The 13,181-nt window shown below is 39.7% G+C and overlaps 2 protein-coding genes across 4 annotated transcripts; one reads left to right on the forward strand and one right to left on the reverse strand.

Moving 5' to 3' along the window:
* The first annotated feature begins 163 nt into the window (after positions 1-163).
* Positions 164-3,802, forward strand: LOC143893237 (mitochondrial carrier homolog 2). Of its 2 annotated transcripts, XM_077398400.1 has the most exons (10): positions 164-696; positions 781-1,116; positions 1,188-1,315; positions 1,430-1,514; positions 1,743-1,914; positions 1,977-2,108; positions 2,429-2,615; positions 2,771-2,838; positions 3,069-3,273; positions 3,366-3,802. In XM_077398400.1, the coding sequence occupies exons 2-9, from the start codon at positions 1,107-1,109 to the stop codon at positions 3,259-3,261; spliced, it is 975 nt and encodes a 324-aa protein (XP_077254526.1). In that variant the 5' UTR covers positions 164-696; positions 781-1,106; the 3' UTR covers positions 3,262-3,273; positions 3,366-3,802. The 2 variants fall into 2 exon arrangements, with proteins under 2 accessions (XP_077254526.1, XP_077254525.1); XM_077398399.1 differs by having other exon boundaries at positions 3,069-3,802.
* Positions 3,336-12,912, reverse strand: Rn-tre (USP6 N-terminal like RN-tre). 2 transcript variants are annotated; one of them, XM_077398386.1, is made up of 8 exons: positions 12,628-12,912; positions 12,159-12,397; positions 11,751-12,074; positions 11,470-11,657; positions 10,984-11,144; positions 10,327-10,647; positions 9,630-9,765; positions 3,336-8,497 (listed from the first exon to the last, which is right to left on the reverse strand). In XM_077398386.1, the coding sequence occupies exons 2-8, from the start codon at positions 12,308-12,310 to the stop codon at positions 8,058-8,060; spliced, it is 1,722 nt and encodes a 573-aa protein (XP_077254512.1). In that variant the 5' UTR covers positions 12,311-12,397; positions 12,628-12,912; the 3' UTR covers positions 3,336-8,057. The 2 variants fall into 2 exon arrangements, with proteins under 2 accessions (XP_077254512.1, XP_077254514.1); XM_077398388.1 differs by having other exon boundaries at positions 12,523-12,912.
* Between the last annotated feature and the right edge of the window lie 269 nt (positions 12,913-13,181).

A 13,181-nucleotide genomic window follows, 5' to 3' on the forward strand; every position in this document is an offset into this window, starting at 1 on the left:
TTGCTTTCTATCCGGTGCCATATAATCCCGAAGAAGAAGAAGAAGAGAAAGATCGAGAAAAAGGGGCTAAGTCTCTTAAAACGCCGCGATGAAGTTTTGCGAAGTGACACGGTCAGGCTGGCGAAACTTTGGGTTGCAAAAATAAAGCGAACAAGCCGAAACAAACGGGAATCGCTTACAGTTTACAAGCCGCATCGGTCGGCCGACCTCGCCAGCCAGCTCTCGCAGGTTAGGATCACTTCGTTTGTTATGTAACATACGTCATGCGGATCGAGATTCGAGCGACGTCGTGCTCATCGCTCCTCGTTCCTTCTGTCACTCCGTTCGCGAGGGGCGCCGATTCGAATCCCCGTGAAATCCCGAGTGAAGCGCAGTGAAGCACAGCGAAACCGACGTGGGGAACGTCCCGACAGTCGCGGAGGAAGGAGGAAAAACGGGAAAGAAGGAAAACGCGTTTACCTTCGCGGCGCGATCGATCGCTCGAGGCTCTCGACCCGGTGTCCCGCGGTCGTTAGAGGTTAGGAATGGACAGCTACTAAGTCCGAGTGGTGGGAGAGCTCGGAGCAATCGGCAAGGTAGAGGAGGACAGGGTTTCAGCCGCTTCAGTTGTTTAAAGACACGCACCAGGACTTGGACGACCTCAACTCTTATTTGTGGATAACCGAGTGCTGAAGTGGCAAGGGTAAAATTTTGAAGGTGCGCGGCGGAAAGAGACGGGTCCGTAGTTGTCGAGTAACGCGCCCGGACGCGTAATCTTTTTAACTGCTATTCGGATTGCAGCGATCAACCTTGCGACAGGCTTCGACGTCTTCGATGGAGAGATAATCTCCCCCGGGCGCTTATCTGCTTGTCGACGTCAGGGCTGGACTTGACCTTGCACCCGGAGTGCAAAGAACATTGCAGATAGACGAGCATCACGAGCGTGATGCCGGTGAGAGGGACCCTCGACGACTTGTGATCGAAGACAAATGGGAATATATCACGGCGACGTTGATCCCGATTGGCTTTAAAGTCCCGTCGACGGCTGTCTTTTGCCGTTTTAGGAGCGAGGGAGAGTTTCGCGAGAGAAATTTAACCTGTGATATATCAACTTGTGACCTCAAACAATGAGACCTGGTATGTCTCTGTGAGATAAGAATACTTTGTTGTGGGAACAAGCTTCTATTGATTTTACATTTTTCACACAGAGAAGAGGAGGTCTAGAAACATCCCCGCAAAGTCGAAAGAAACGGAGATCCTGTGGTCGGACATAGCCGGTCGCATTTTAATAAATGCGATCTCCTATCCCATCGAGTACGCAAAGGTTCTGATACAGGTAAAGACAGGTGTTCGATACTGATGGAATTCTCATGTAAAACGGCGCACGATCTGTCGAGACGAAACGTTATCAAAAGAAAACGGGCATATAATTATCTCTTATATTGCACAGATCGGACATGAACCTATTCCACCGAAACCAACTGTAACGTTGTTCGGAAAGCCAGCGCTAAAACTACCTAATGCCTTCACTTATAGTAAGTCTAGCTTTAATTTAAAATCCACAAGAATTATTTCTGTATTTAATTCTGGATTAAAAAAGAGATTGGACAATTTTTATATTGCACGTAATTATTTATATTACGTTACGTTGAGTAAAGTCTTCTATACAACCTACAGAAGATTGTTTTGACTTTTTCTACTTGAAATCATATTGCTTTGTTATTATTTTGTTTTAAATACTACGATACATTATTTTTTTGCAGTTAAACACATAAAGAGCGTAGATGGCTTCATTGGCTGCTACAGAGGCTTAGTGCCCAAGGTATGTTCCTATACAGTTAGCACGATAGCGTGTGACAAAACATTGGAGTATCTCCAGCCTAACGGAGCGGTGGAGCAGAACGAAGATGAAGACGACGAGGACGAGAGCGTGAGGTGTGTATTGAGGGAAGGAAGAACAATGTGAACAGCAAATGTATAATTTCTCACGTTTACAGACGTAAAAAATGCATAAACGAGATCGTCAGGGATGTAATCAGCAGAACAGTCGCGATCGTAGTTAGCCATCCTTTGGAAGTCATTTCGTTAAGGATGATGGCGCAATTTGTAGGCGGAGAAACAAAATATTGGTATTATAAATATGTAGCATAAATATCCTAGATGCCTGGAGAAAAAAGAACGAATATGTTTCAATTAAAATGTACGTCATCTAGCAAGAAAAGAGAAGTAATGTTGAGAAATTTTTTAATAAATTGTTAAAAGAATTTTTGCGTTTATTATTTATAAAAATAAAAGAAAAGATTTGTGTACACGCACTCTTCTTTGTCAGATTTAAAGAGACAGTTTTAAATGTAGTTTTTTTTTAATTTGTTAAATTTGCGTTCTTCTCCAGGCTGATCATATGTCATCGTAACAAAATTTACTTATTATTATTTATTCTCACAATTAGTAGTCTATTCGGCTCGTTCCTGGAGATCTACAGGGAAAACGGGATCCTAGGATATTACGCAGGACTGATACCGCGTGTTATAGGAAGTGCCGCAGTCATAGTTCTAACTGGCATCTCCACATACGCCATAAATAATTATGTTCTACAGGAGCCGGCGATGAAACCATATACTGCATCGACCATGAAAGTATATATATATATATATATATAAAAGCGCAAGTTCAATGTTTTTTAAAAAAATGTGCTCTGATACGTATTTACACAATGTATCTCAGAACTAATGCATTAAATATTTCGTGCATAAGGCTTAGACGTACTTTTTAAAACAAAATATTATTACAGTTTGTAGCTACGACTGTTATGTACCCGTTCCTAGTGGTGTCGCACTGCATGGCAGTAAATGATTGTGGGTAAGTAGAATCTCATGTTCAATATTTTCACTAAGAATATATTATGACAAAATATATTTCCACTGCAAAACTAAAAAGAGTAGATATGATTATTTTAGAAATATTAAAAATTATATACGCAGTTTTATATTTTAAAAATAACCATTCAAAATTTTGAGTGAGATCACAATCGAATTTAAGAATTGACATATCACGGGAATATTAATACGTTCATAAAAATTATGTTCAAGGTTGGTAGCCGGTCTTCCACCGCACATGCCGATCTACAAGAACTGGCTGCATTGCTGGTCCCATCTGTCAGCTCACAACCAGCTAAAGAGAGGCAGCAGCTTGTTATGGCGTTACTACACCGGGCCGCAAATGCTGCTGAACGGCAAGCTGATACCGATCATGGGCGATCATTTTTATCAGCCCAGCTCTTAATGAGAGCTACAAGTAAGACAAGTCTGTTACAAGCCAAATAAGCCTGTTATAAAACCAAATGAGTCGACCAATAGTCGTGTCCATTTGACATTTTATTTATACAGTGTACACATATAGCTATATAAAAAGGAAAAGGAAAAAGAAAGTTTGGTCGCAACGAATTTCTATAGGATCATACAAGAATTCTGCGCACTGAGCATCCTTATAAGAACAAGTCGTTATCGATAAAAGTAATAAAAAAGAAGGCAAATCAAGTAAGATCGATTGAGATGATTGCAGTTAGAAGATAACTAAAAAAATTAACAATCATTAGCTAAATCGTCCTTAATCCGCATTTATAATGACTTCGAGACGTCATTTCTTAGCCATTTTATGACTAATTTTAATCTAATTTTTGAAAAAGTAACGTCATCCGCCTACAGTCATCTCGATCAATCCTATAATTTTCAGATCAGATATGCAATAGTATATACTTGTAAATAAACATAAATAAATTGGAAAACACCGAACAGTTGCACAATAAAAAGTAATGCTGGAAGAAGCGAGATTGTATTTTTGCTATGTTGACAATTAGACTTTATTGTTTCGACAATTAATCGACTTAGTGCGTCCCCCCTCCCCCCACCCCTCTCGATAATTGATAAGATTTCGATGAGTATTGCATTCGTCGGATTATAAACATATATATGTATACTGTCCTATAAGGAAAACAGCAGAAAAATAACGCGCGAGAGCCTAAGCTACATCTCCCGTCATTAACACGTATAAAAAAAATATTTGATAATATATAAATGACTCGCGCTAATAGTGTCTTAAAAGTGTTTGTACACACTTGTTCTTCCTCAGGCATTACGTTAGGACTATATTCCGCCTGTACAAAAGTAGCCAGTCGAATGTGAATAATGAACAGAGAATATATACAGCGCGTCTCATAACGTTACTCATGCCGTATCAAACTTTAACGATAAATTTGGCATTTGATGAGAGATCGATTCGAAATTTAGTGAAATTGCTCTCCGAGCTGACGCCGAAAATTACGCGAATTTTTTTGTACAGATGTAAAATGCAATTGAAATTAATTTTTCTATTGTATTTCGCCAATTAGAGATTTGCAAGAGAGCTCTGTTAAGAAGCGGAGAATAAAGCGGGGAGCACACACTTCTGCATAACGCATAATGCGTAAGCATAAGAAAATTGATTGGTCTATTTTCTTATGCACATGTGTATGGACCAATCAATTTTCTTACGCTTACGCATTATGCGTTATGCAGAAGTGTGTGCTCCCCGCTTAACTTCTGGACATGCTGTATTTATGATTACAAAAAAAATTCATGCGCACTTAAATTATTTCTAATTAAATCTATTGAAGCGGGGACTCTCGAAATTACTTCTAGATTCGAGTAAAGTAACAAATGTTCGCATTTGTGACCTAATAATAAAGTGATTGCTTTTACTCTCCTCGCACCGGTTAAATTACTTTATCGTATTTATATACCCATCGAAATTTGTCGTCTCGCTCACGATCGGATAAATGCAGTGATAATTGGTCGTCGCTTCGGAGAATTGCCTCTTAAGAACTAAATTATACTTGGATAACGCGAAATGAATAATATCGTTGCATCATGACAGAGATCACCGCGTATTTCGTATTTCGTCGATAAGGTATCTTTCGTACCTTAACGCCAGTTATCAAATTTATTTAGACAACTCTACCAGATAAGATGTAATTAATGAAAAACGCGAGTTGTGTTCGAGATTTGTAACTACGTGCTAGGCATTATTTTAGCATTGTCGGTCACAGACTCTGATCTACCAGTGTACAACAATACTCTGTACGCTTTTGTAAGGTCTCTTACTTAATACATTCTTCTTCCTAGTAACTCGATTGGCTATATCGAGTTTGATTTTCTCAAGCAGGTTACATGAACGCGTTGCAACACCGATCAGCGCTATATCTAACTTCTGTTTAACATTTTTCTCACTAGTTCTTTATTAATTGCATTATTTATGTCATGCCTGGCAAGATATTGCATTATTTTACACATGTCAACAAAAGCTTAGTCTCTACGAGACAGTCTAACTTGAAGAAAAAAAAACAATAAACGAAAACTATTTGAATTAATCTGAGGCGTAATGTTTCGCTGTCGCGCACTCGAGAAATCTTTTTCTCGCTGAACTAATCGAAAGTGTGTAAGGCCATCGTTGTTACAACTGTTCCGAATCGCGTCAAAAATAATCGGAGAGGAACTTATGATAGATTATTTTAATTCTATCAACCTGTTATTGCGTAACACGATAAAGATCCGGACGATCAACATTTAATATTTATTTAATCAACATCGCTTTTCTTACGCTATTATTATTAGGTATAACAATCGATTGTTTGCCGAGTCCGCGTTTACGCATGGGGATAATCTTTTTTTTTTTTAAGCTCTCTATCCGCAAGGCTATATACATCGAGGAATACGGCGCGCGTTTTCGGGAATGTTGGCGAAATCGAAAGCAAGGGGCACACATCCAAATGCGATGCTTACAATCAAATAATACAAATGCTTTCGGTGCAGCACAAATCGAAAACTGTTCAGTATTCACATTCTACGACACGAGGAGCTTGAACTCGAATACATTTGAGGAGTTGAGTTTTATTCGCTTTTTCACATAAAATCCTTTCTTCCATTTCGTTCTTTAAATATGTAAATATTATGCGTATGTACAAAAGTATCTTTCTTACAACATACAGGAATAATTGCGAGAAAAAAAAATGAGAAGATGAAAGAGAGAACAAACTTAAAGTAAAGAGATATTACCAAGGCAGCATAATACTTAATAGTATGAGTAGGTTTTTTTCTCTCGAGGCAGATACAATTGGCTCGTGAGCGCATAAATAAGCAATACATTTCTCCTTCCCTCACTGAGAAGTGTGCTAATAAATTCGTTTACCAGCTTACGGTTGCCCGTAAGATAAATCGTCATCGACGAAGTTTTACTCTATAAATTTAACGGAAACAAAACGAAATCACTGTGATCTTGACCAGAAATTTTAGTAGCGAAACGCATCACATCCAGAGACAAATCTATTTTTTCTTATGTAGCTACGTTACAAAATTCGGTTATATTAGAGCTTAACGAGATTTATATCTATCGATTATGTATCTATCTAACGGAACTCAATTCTTTACAATATATAGTTAGTAAAAAAAATGAATTTGCCTCTAGGTACACCTTGTTTTATATACAGCGGGATCTTCTACGCCTTAATTCTTAATAACGATTCAATATACTGTGGTAGCGTTCTTTTGTCCTCGTAGGAACCAAAACGAAATAACTGCAAATAAAACTGCGTGATAAATACAAGAGAGAACCATGGACGTAATACGAATAAACGAAGCATTGTCCATCTCTCCCTAAAAGAACATTATGCCAACGAATGATGAAAAGTGCGATAAAAATATATGGACAGGAAATATATGGACGTTCTGTTTGTCTTTTCGTGTAAATTGTTTGACAACAAGAGCGGGCAAGCTATGCATCATTGATCATGGACATTATAATATTGATAGCATTAAGAAAATGCCACGACAATGTACGCGATTATATGCCGATCAGTACATTTTTTTTTCATAAATAGATATTTATTACCATCAATTTAATTGAAATATAGCGGTACAATTACATTCGGAACATCAACATTGAAAACATATATATATGTATTCTGTCATTTTTACTATAACGATTGTAAAGAGTAAGGCAAATAATAGGATTATTATTTCACTTAAAATTGTGATGTTGTACGAAAAACTGAAGAGACTATACTTTCTGTTCTGTCGCACTCCGATCATTCGTCGGCATCAGTTCAGGAATGCATTGCTTCATCTATTTCTGCTGTGTCTATGGAAAGATACTATATATAACGTGCAACGCACTCATGAAACGTAAATTAGGCCAAAATGCAGCGACAACATTTCGTTCATTTATCGATCTTGATAAATTAAAGTATTATAAGTTCCGCCCCGCTTAACATTTCTTAAATTGAAACATTTATATCTTCAATCTCTTTGAACCTCCGCGTAAGTTGTGGAATGTAATTGTCGATCTTTTTTTTTTCTTATGGATCCTCTCTAAAATTGAGATACAATTGATCTTGCAACTTTACATTTTTAAATTGAAATGCAATTTATAAGAATAACGAATATCAAAGATTATATCGTAGTTAATAAGTATTTAAGATTACACGTTCTAGAAACGGGCTACATCGTTAATTTTTCTCTCACTTCTAAATCTTAATTCATCAATTGACGCTTTCTATATAAAGAGATCTCTTGAGATTTAACACAATAGCTTTCGTATTTGTCATTGTTCCTTCTGTCACATACGCGCAGAATGTTGCAGGATATACAGGGTGTGCCAGAAGTCGCGCATTTTTCTCTTGAAAAATACCTCAGTCATATACTCAAGACTCATGCAAATGTTTTATTTTTAATATTAAATCTTCGACACATATATATTTAAGAGATTCGTGTCAGCTTTCCAAGAGCGGTAAAAGAAAATATGTTAAATACATGCTAAGAATTAGAATGTTAAAAATACTAATTATATTTGGCGACACTAACATCCAATATCCGATCAACCACTTAAAAAGAAAAAGAGCGGTATTTCTTTTGAATAGATGACTTTAATGTCATGGCATTGCCTTTCTCTTGGTCAGGAACGCGCGACTTCCAGGACGCCAAAACCATCGTACGTACATCAACGGCCATTTACGACTTCGCGTTCGCGTGTAGCTCGCTCGACTCACTCTACTTCAAATCCAGCTCTACTTCCGGACTCTCGAGCGTGAACGGCTTCAGGTTTTCGACGATGGGCGTCTGATCCGGATCGACGCGGATGCGAATCTTGTTGGTGTTCAGAGAGCGGGGCAGTGTGCGCGGCAGGTCGTTCTTATAGGAGGCCACCGCCGACGACGTGTACGTGGGCGACGTGTACGGCACGTAGATTCGCACCACGTCCGGGCTGGGCTGATGCGGCGTCGCCCGCGGCGTCGGCAGGCCGCCGCTGCCCGAGCTCGCGTTCGAGATATTGCTCTGGGTGTCCAGGCTGTTGTCCAGGGCCTGGGAACGTGTCGCCGAGCTGAACACCGACAAATCGGCTGTCGACGTCACCGACGTCTCGGCTAACGACCGACGAGAGCCGGGGGACGCGTTCTCGTCGAGACTTGGATCGAAGGAGAATTTGCTTCCTGCGAACACAGAGTCTTCCTTAGAGATTAAAAATTGCGATTGGAATATATCGACAGACCGATTCACGTTCATATGGAAATTTATATTAGCAGCAAGGTGGCGAGATTTTTATTTATTGTACAATCAGTCAATACAGTCAGAATAATTATCAACTTTTTGAATAATTTAATCTTTAGAGCAGCGTTATTGAACATGATGCAAAGCACTGGTGAAAGATGAAAGTTATTAAGGATTGCATTCCATGAGGATGCTTCGCGGTAACTTAATGATTGTACACAATAAGGCTTTTATTTATTCATATAATGTACACCGGAGATATTAACATAAAATTGACTTAATAATGAAATCGATTAGGACGAATAATATTAAATGTGTTAGAAGTGGTTCTATAATAATGTAGGATCTTTTGATTCGCATGCATGGATAGTGTGCTGTGTTAAATCATACAAGACTTGGCTTTGTTAATTTTGACACGTTTATTAAGCATAAACATATACGAAAAGATGAAAAGAATATTCATAAGAGGTTTATCATCAATAAATTATCTTCTGAGTGTGCAGCGCATCCCTGAAACGCATGTGTGTGAAATATAAATTTTTAATTTAATTTATATACATATATATATATATATTTTTTTTTTAATATCTCTTCCCAACTACTTTTCACGTGATCTGAAGCAACAGCGCCTAGATTAACATACCGCCTATGATACTTAATATTATAGAAAAATATCCTATTAATACTTCCGATACCCTTCCTATAGATATACCCTCCCTATACAGAACTGTTGTATATAAACTATTTTGTACGATTATGTGCTATCTTACAAAACATACTTTTTACGTTTTAATATCGTAGTGAAGGTTTCTTCTAAAAAAAAAAAGGCTCTCTACAAACTATATATTCGAGACTTATCATTCTTGTAAGATCTTATTGAGCAAAAGTTTGTTCGCGCCGCGGTATTCGTCACGACGAAGCACCGTTCCGCTCACAGTCTAGTGTTGTAGATAACCGTTATCCGGACGTTTGAATCGGCGTCATCCTCGTCCTCGGACTCGCTGCCGTGCTCGAGGCGCGAGGTACTGTCTGTGCTATTACCGTGTAACGTGTCGCGGCTATCTCTAAACTCACCGCCAAGGCCACTGGTCGGTTCGACAGGCGTCGTACTCTCCCTGCCGTCGTCGATCAGTGCCATGTCCCTGCGCTGCGCCACGGACTCTCGCATTACATGCTGAGCCTCGCTAAACTCTTCGCTTCGTCTCCCAACCTAACGAATGTAACGAGCACACCATCACAACATAATCAAATCATCGAAACATTATATTCGTGATGGATATTTTTTCTGTTACACAATTATTTCTCGATCCCAAACTCATAAACATTTACTGTAAAAAAATAGCTGCATTGTAATGTGATACGTTTAAATATAATATCAATAATGGGTTTTAATGCGATATTTCTCGTTGAACTTTTCTGAAAAATAACGGAACGCGCAGTTATTGATTAGATTTAAATAAAACTCTTATGGAATGTCCTACTTTAAAGAAAGTAACATTTAATTTACTAGGTGAATGAAGTACGTTCGAATTAATAAATATTGCCTCTATATATCTGTTTCTACAAAACATACATGCATACACACATATATATATATATATATATAAGATTTTTATTATATTAAATAAAAAAAAACGCTTGCGATATTTTATCTGTGCCCCATGGCCCTTTACATGGTTTGCTACCGCATCTATTGCGTCTCTGTTGCCAAAAGCACATTTTTTATATTTATCTGCCGATAAAGAGCCAAAAGATTGTGTTCTGGCAATACCTTGTTGGTAAAAGTAGGCTCCTGGAAAGTGCCAAACGGGTAACGGGGCAGTTCGTGCGGCAACGGGACACCCGGGTAATCTAATTTGGCACGCTTTAACTCTTCCATACTGCGCTCCATCGCGCTTATCACGGTGTCATCATCGAAGCAAAAATCCTTCTCCAGCTTAATCTGCAGATAGTTGCAGAATTCGTCGAGGCTCTCCATCGGGATCAGATAGCGCTTATGCAGTTTCATCACGGTATACGCCATTGCCGGCAAAATACGGTCGCCATCCAACAGAAATATGTCCCAAATACGGAGACCGAGACTAACGGGAGTCTGCAAAAAGTGCAGATTAATATTGCCAATATTTAATATTACAAACATTCACTAATATTATACAATGTACATATCTTTATGTATATGTGACAAAAATTCTTTAATAGGCTTCCGATAAACTGTATTCAACACATGAAATTTTTAATAAAACTATTTGGATCAGTTTGTTATGAATTTAGAAATAATTGTTATCTGAAGCAGTATATCACCCAGTAGAAAGTTAAATACTGAGAAAGCATCATGAACAATTTTATAGGCAAAACGGGCGATTAAAAAAAGGAAAGGAATGGTAATGGGATAGCACAAATCTAGAAAAAAGGATAGAAGAAAACCTACTCTCTCCTGAAAGACAACAAAGAACCACTTCAACGCATAAAGTATGGAATCGCAGCCACATTTGTCCATCTTCCTTTTCAGTTTCGGCAAAAATTTGTTCATTATCTTGTCATGGTGCTCTATGAAGCGGTTTAATTTTGGAAATCCATCGACGTAAAAGCCTGTAAAGCGTATTGTACATAGAAAAACTTCAATATACCGTTAAATGCCAGTACCGTCCAGAGCTTCGTAAATATGATTGACCTTTAACATTTAAAGACTACATATTGTGCCGTTTTTTTCCCATTTATATGATCATTTTATGCAAAAACTCACATCACAAATAGATTTTTTTTCAATGACAAGTTTTTATTCTTACCGTTTAGCCATATTCAGGAATCTATGGACGATAACTTAATTCTTCTGACATATTATATTTTTTAAAGAGAACACTATATGTCATTTAAAAAAATGTATCTTATTTTAATATGGAAAAAGGAATCAAACCGTGCATGCTGTATTTTTGATCGGCAAGTAACACAGAAAGGCCCCAGAAAGCGTCTTCCTCGTCCATGTAAAGCAACAGCAGACCGGCTAATACGGACATTCCTTGGCAATATCCTACCTCCATGTTGTACATACTGTAGGCGGCCAGTACGTAAAACATGGACTTTTGTTTTATGCTATATCTCTCTCTGAAAAGACCATCGTCAGGTTTTTTAATTTCTTTTCAGATACACGCCTCGGTGACGATGCAACAAAAACGTATTATTTCTGCAATGTCGCACCTATAGTTAACGTGATCTCTGTATTGTCTGGCGACGTCGGCATCGATCTGCCGTATCTCCGTGGACCACTGGCGAGCCAACTGCAGCATCTCCTCGTACTTGCCCGCCTGCTCCTTCTTCAGGGTCTTTATGCCTAGAAGTAGGGTCCATACTTGACCGCGAAATCTGTTAGGAATCCCTTTGTATATTCTACGGCGCAGTTTCTCCTTGGTCGAGGCACTGTCCCACTGCTTCGTCATCTTCTCCCATTTCTTCAGTCTCTCCATCTCCACATGGTGTAACTTGACCTGATACGAATCCGGCTTCTGTGGTAATCTCTTATCGCTGCAACAAAAGAAACCTAGTTATCTTGGACGACTAAACACGAGATTATACTTTGTATACAATTACAAAACTTTCAATGCGTACTGTATGAATCCATATCTATCCGTAGTGTGATAAACCTCGTAGGCGGGATCCTCCCAGGGATCAATCTCGGCGCCCTCCCGTCCGCGATCATAGCAACTGAAAATTCTATCGCGCTCTGCGGCAGACCGTTTCAACAATTCTTCCTCATTCATCCCACGTGACGGTGCGCGGCCAGACTCTTACAAGCATGCCGTTTCGTTAATGAACCTCTCTACCAGCGTCCAGCCAAGCAGCTTCATCTGTGAGGGAGAGAAGGATATCGCTGTAGAAGAGTCATCGCATAAGCCAATGAAACTCCGCCACCGGTGCCCAGACAGGAGTGACTGGACTCTTATCAACAATGCGTAGCCAGGATCGTGTTTACGTGTACAGGTTTTTATCAGACATCGTCAGGTCGTCTGTTGAAAAGCTTGTCCGGGGATCAAGTGGCACAAGTGGCGCGAGACAGGAATGCGTGATGCGGGATTACGTGTAATCTCCTCGGCGTCCGCGCCGCCCGGAACGTGGAACGTAACAGATTTCGCCGTTAAAACGTCGCATCGGCGACCTCGCAGCCTCGCACGACTGATGGGCCCGTCGCGGTTAAGCTCGACGCGCGACTACCGAGTGGCCGGGCAGGCGCGAAATGGATCTGTCCGGTTTCTCGCTGGCCAGGAGATGCAGACGGTGCACGCGACACAACATTTGAACTCCTCGGGCCGCTCGCCTCTCTGCTCCTCCTCGACGAAGACACCAGCGGCGGCTAACCCCCCCCTCCCACTACGACGCGATTCTAGCGCGCTCTCGCGGCGTAGGTTATGTTAGGTTAGGTTCACGGTTGAAAACGATGAAAGCCGCCGACAGAGAGAAACCCTTCTCTCTGCCGCGGATAATCGGCCGCTGAGACGGAAAGCGGCGGAAAAGAAAGTTGCGGGCTGATATGCGCACGCATTTGACTGATTGACATTGTATTTTTATCAGGCACCTACGTATGTACGTAACCTTTATTGTTATCCGTTATTGAGGAATGAGAAACCGAAAGTC

This window comes from Temnothorax americanus, unplaced genomic scaffold, assembly GCF_048541705.1.
Source record: "Temnothorax americanus isolate GAGA-0224 unplaced genomic scaffold, ASM4854170v1 Scaffold12, whole genome shotgun sequence".
Lineage (NCBI taxonomy): Eukaryota > Metazoa > Arthropoda > Insecta > Hymenoptera > Formicidae > Temnothorax > Temnothorax americanus.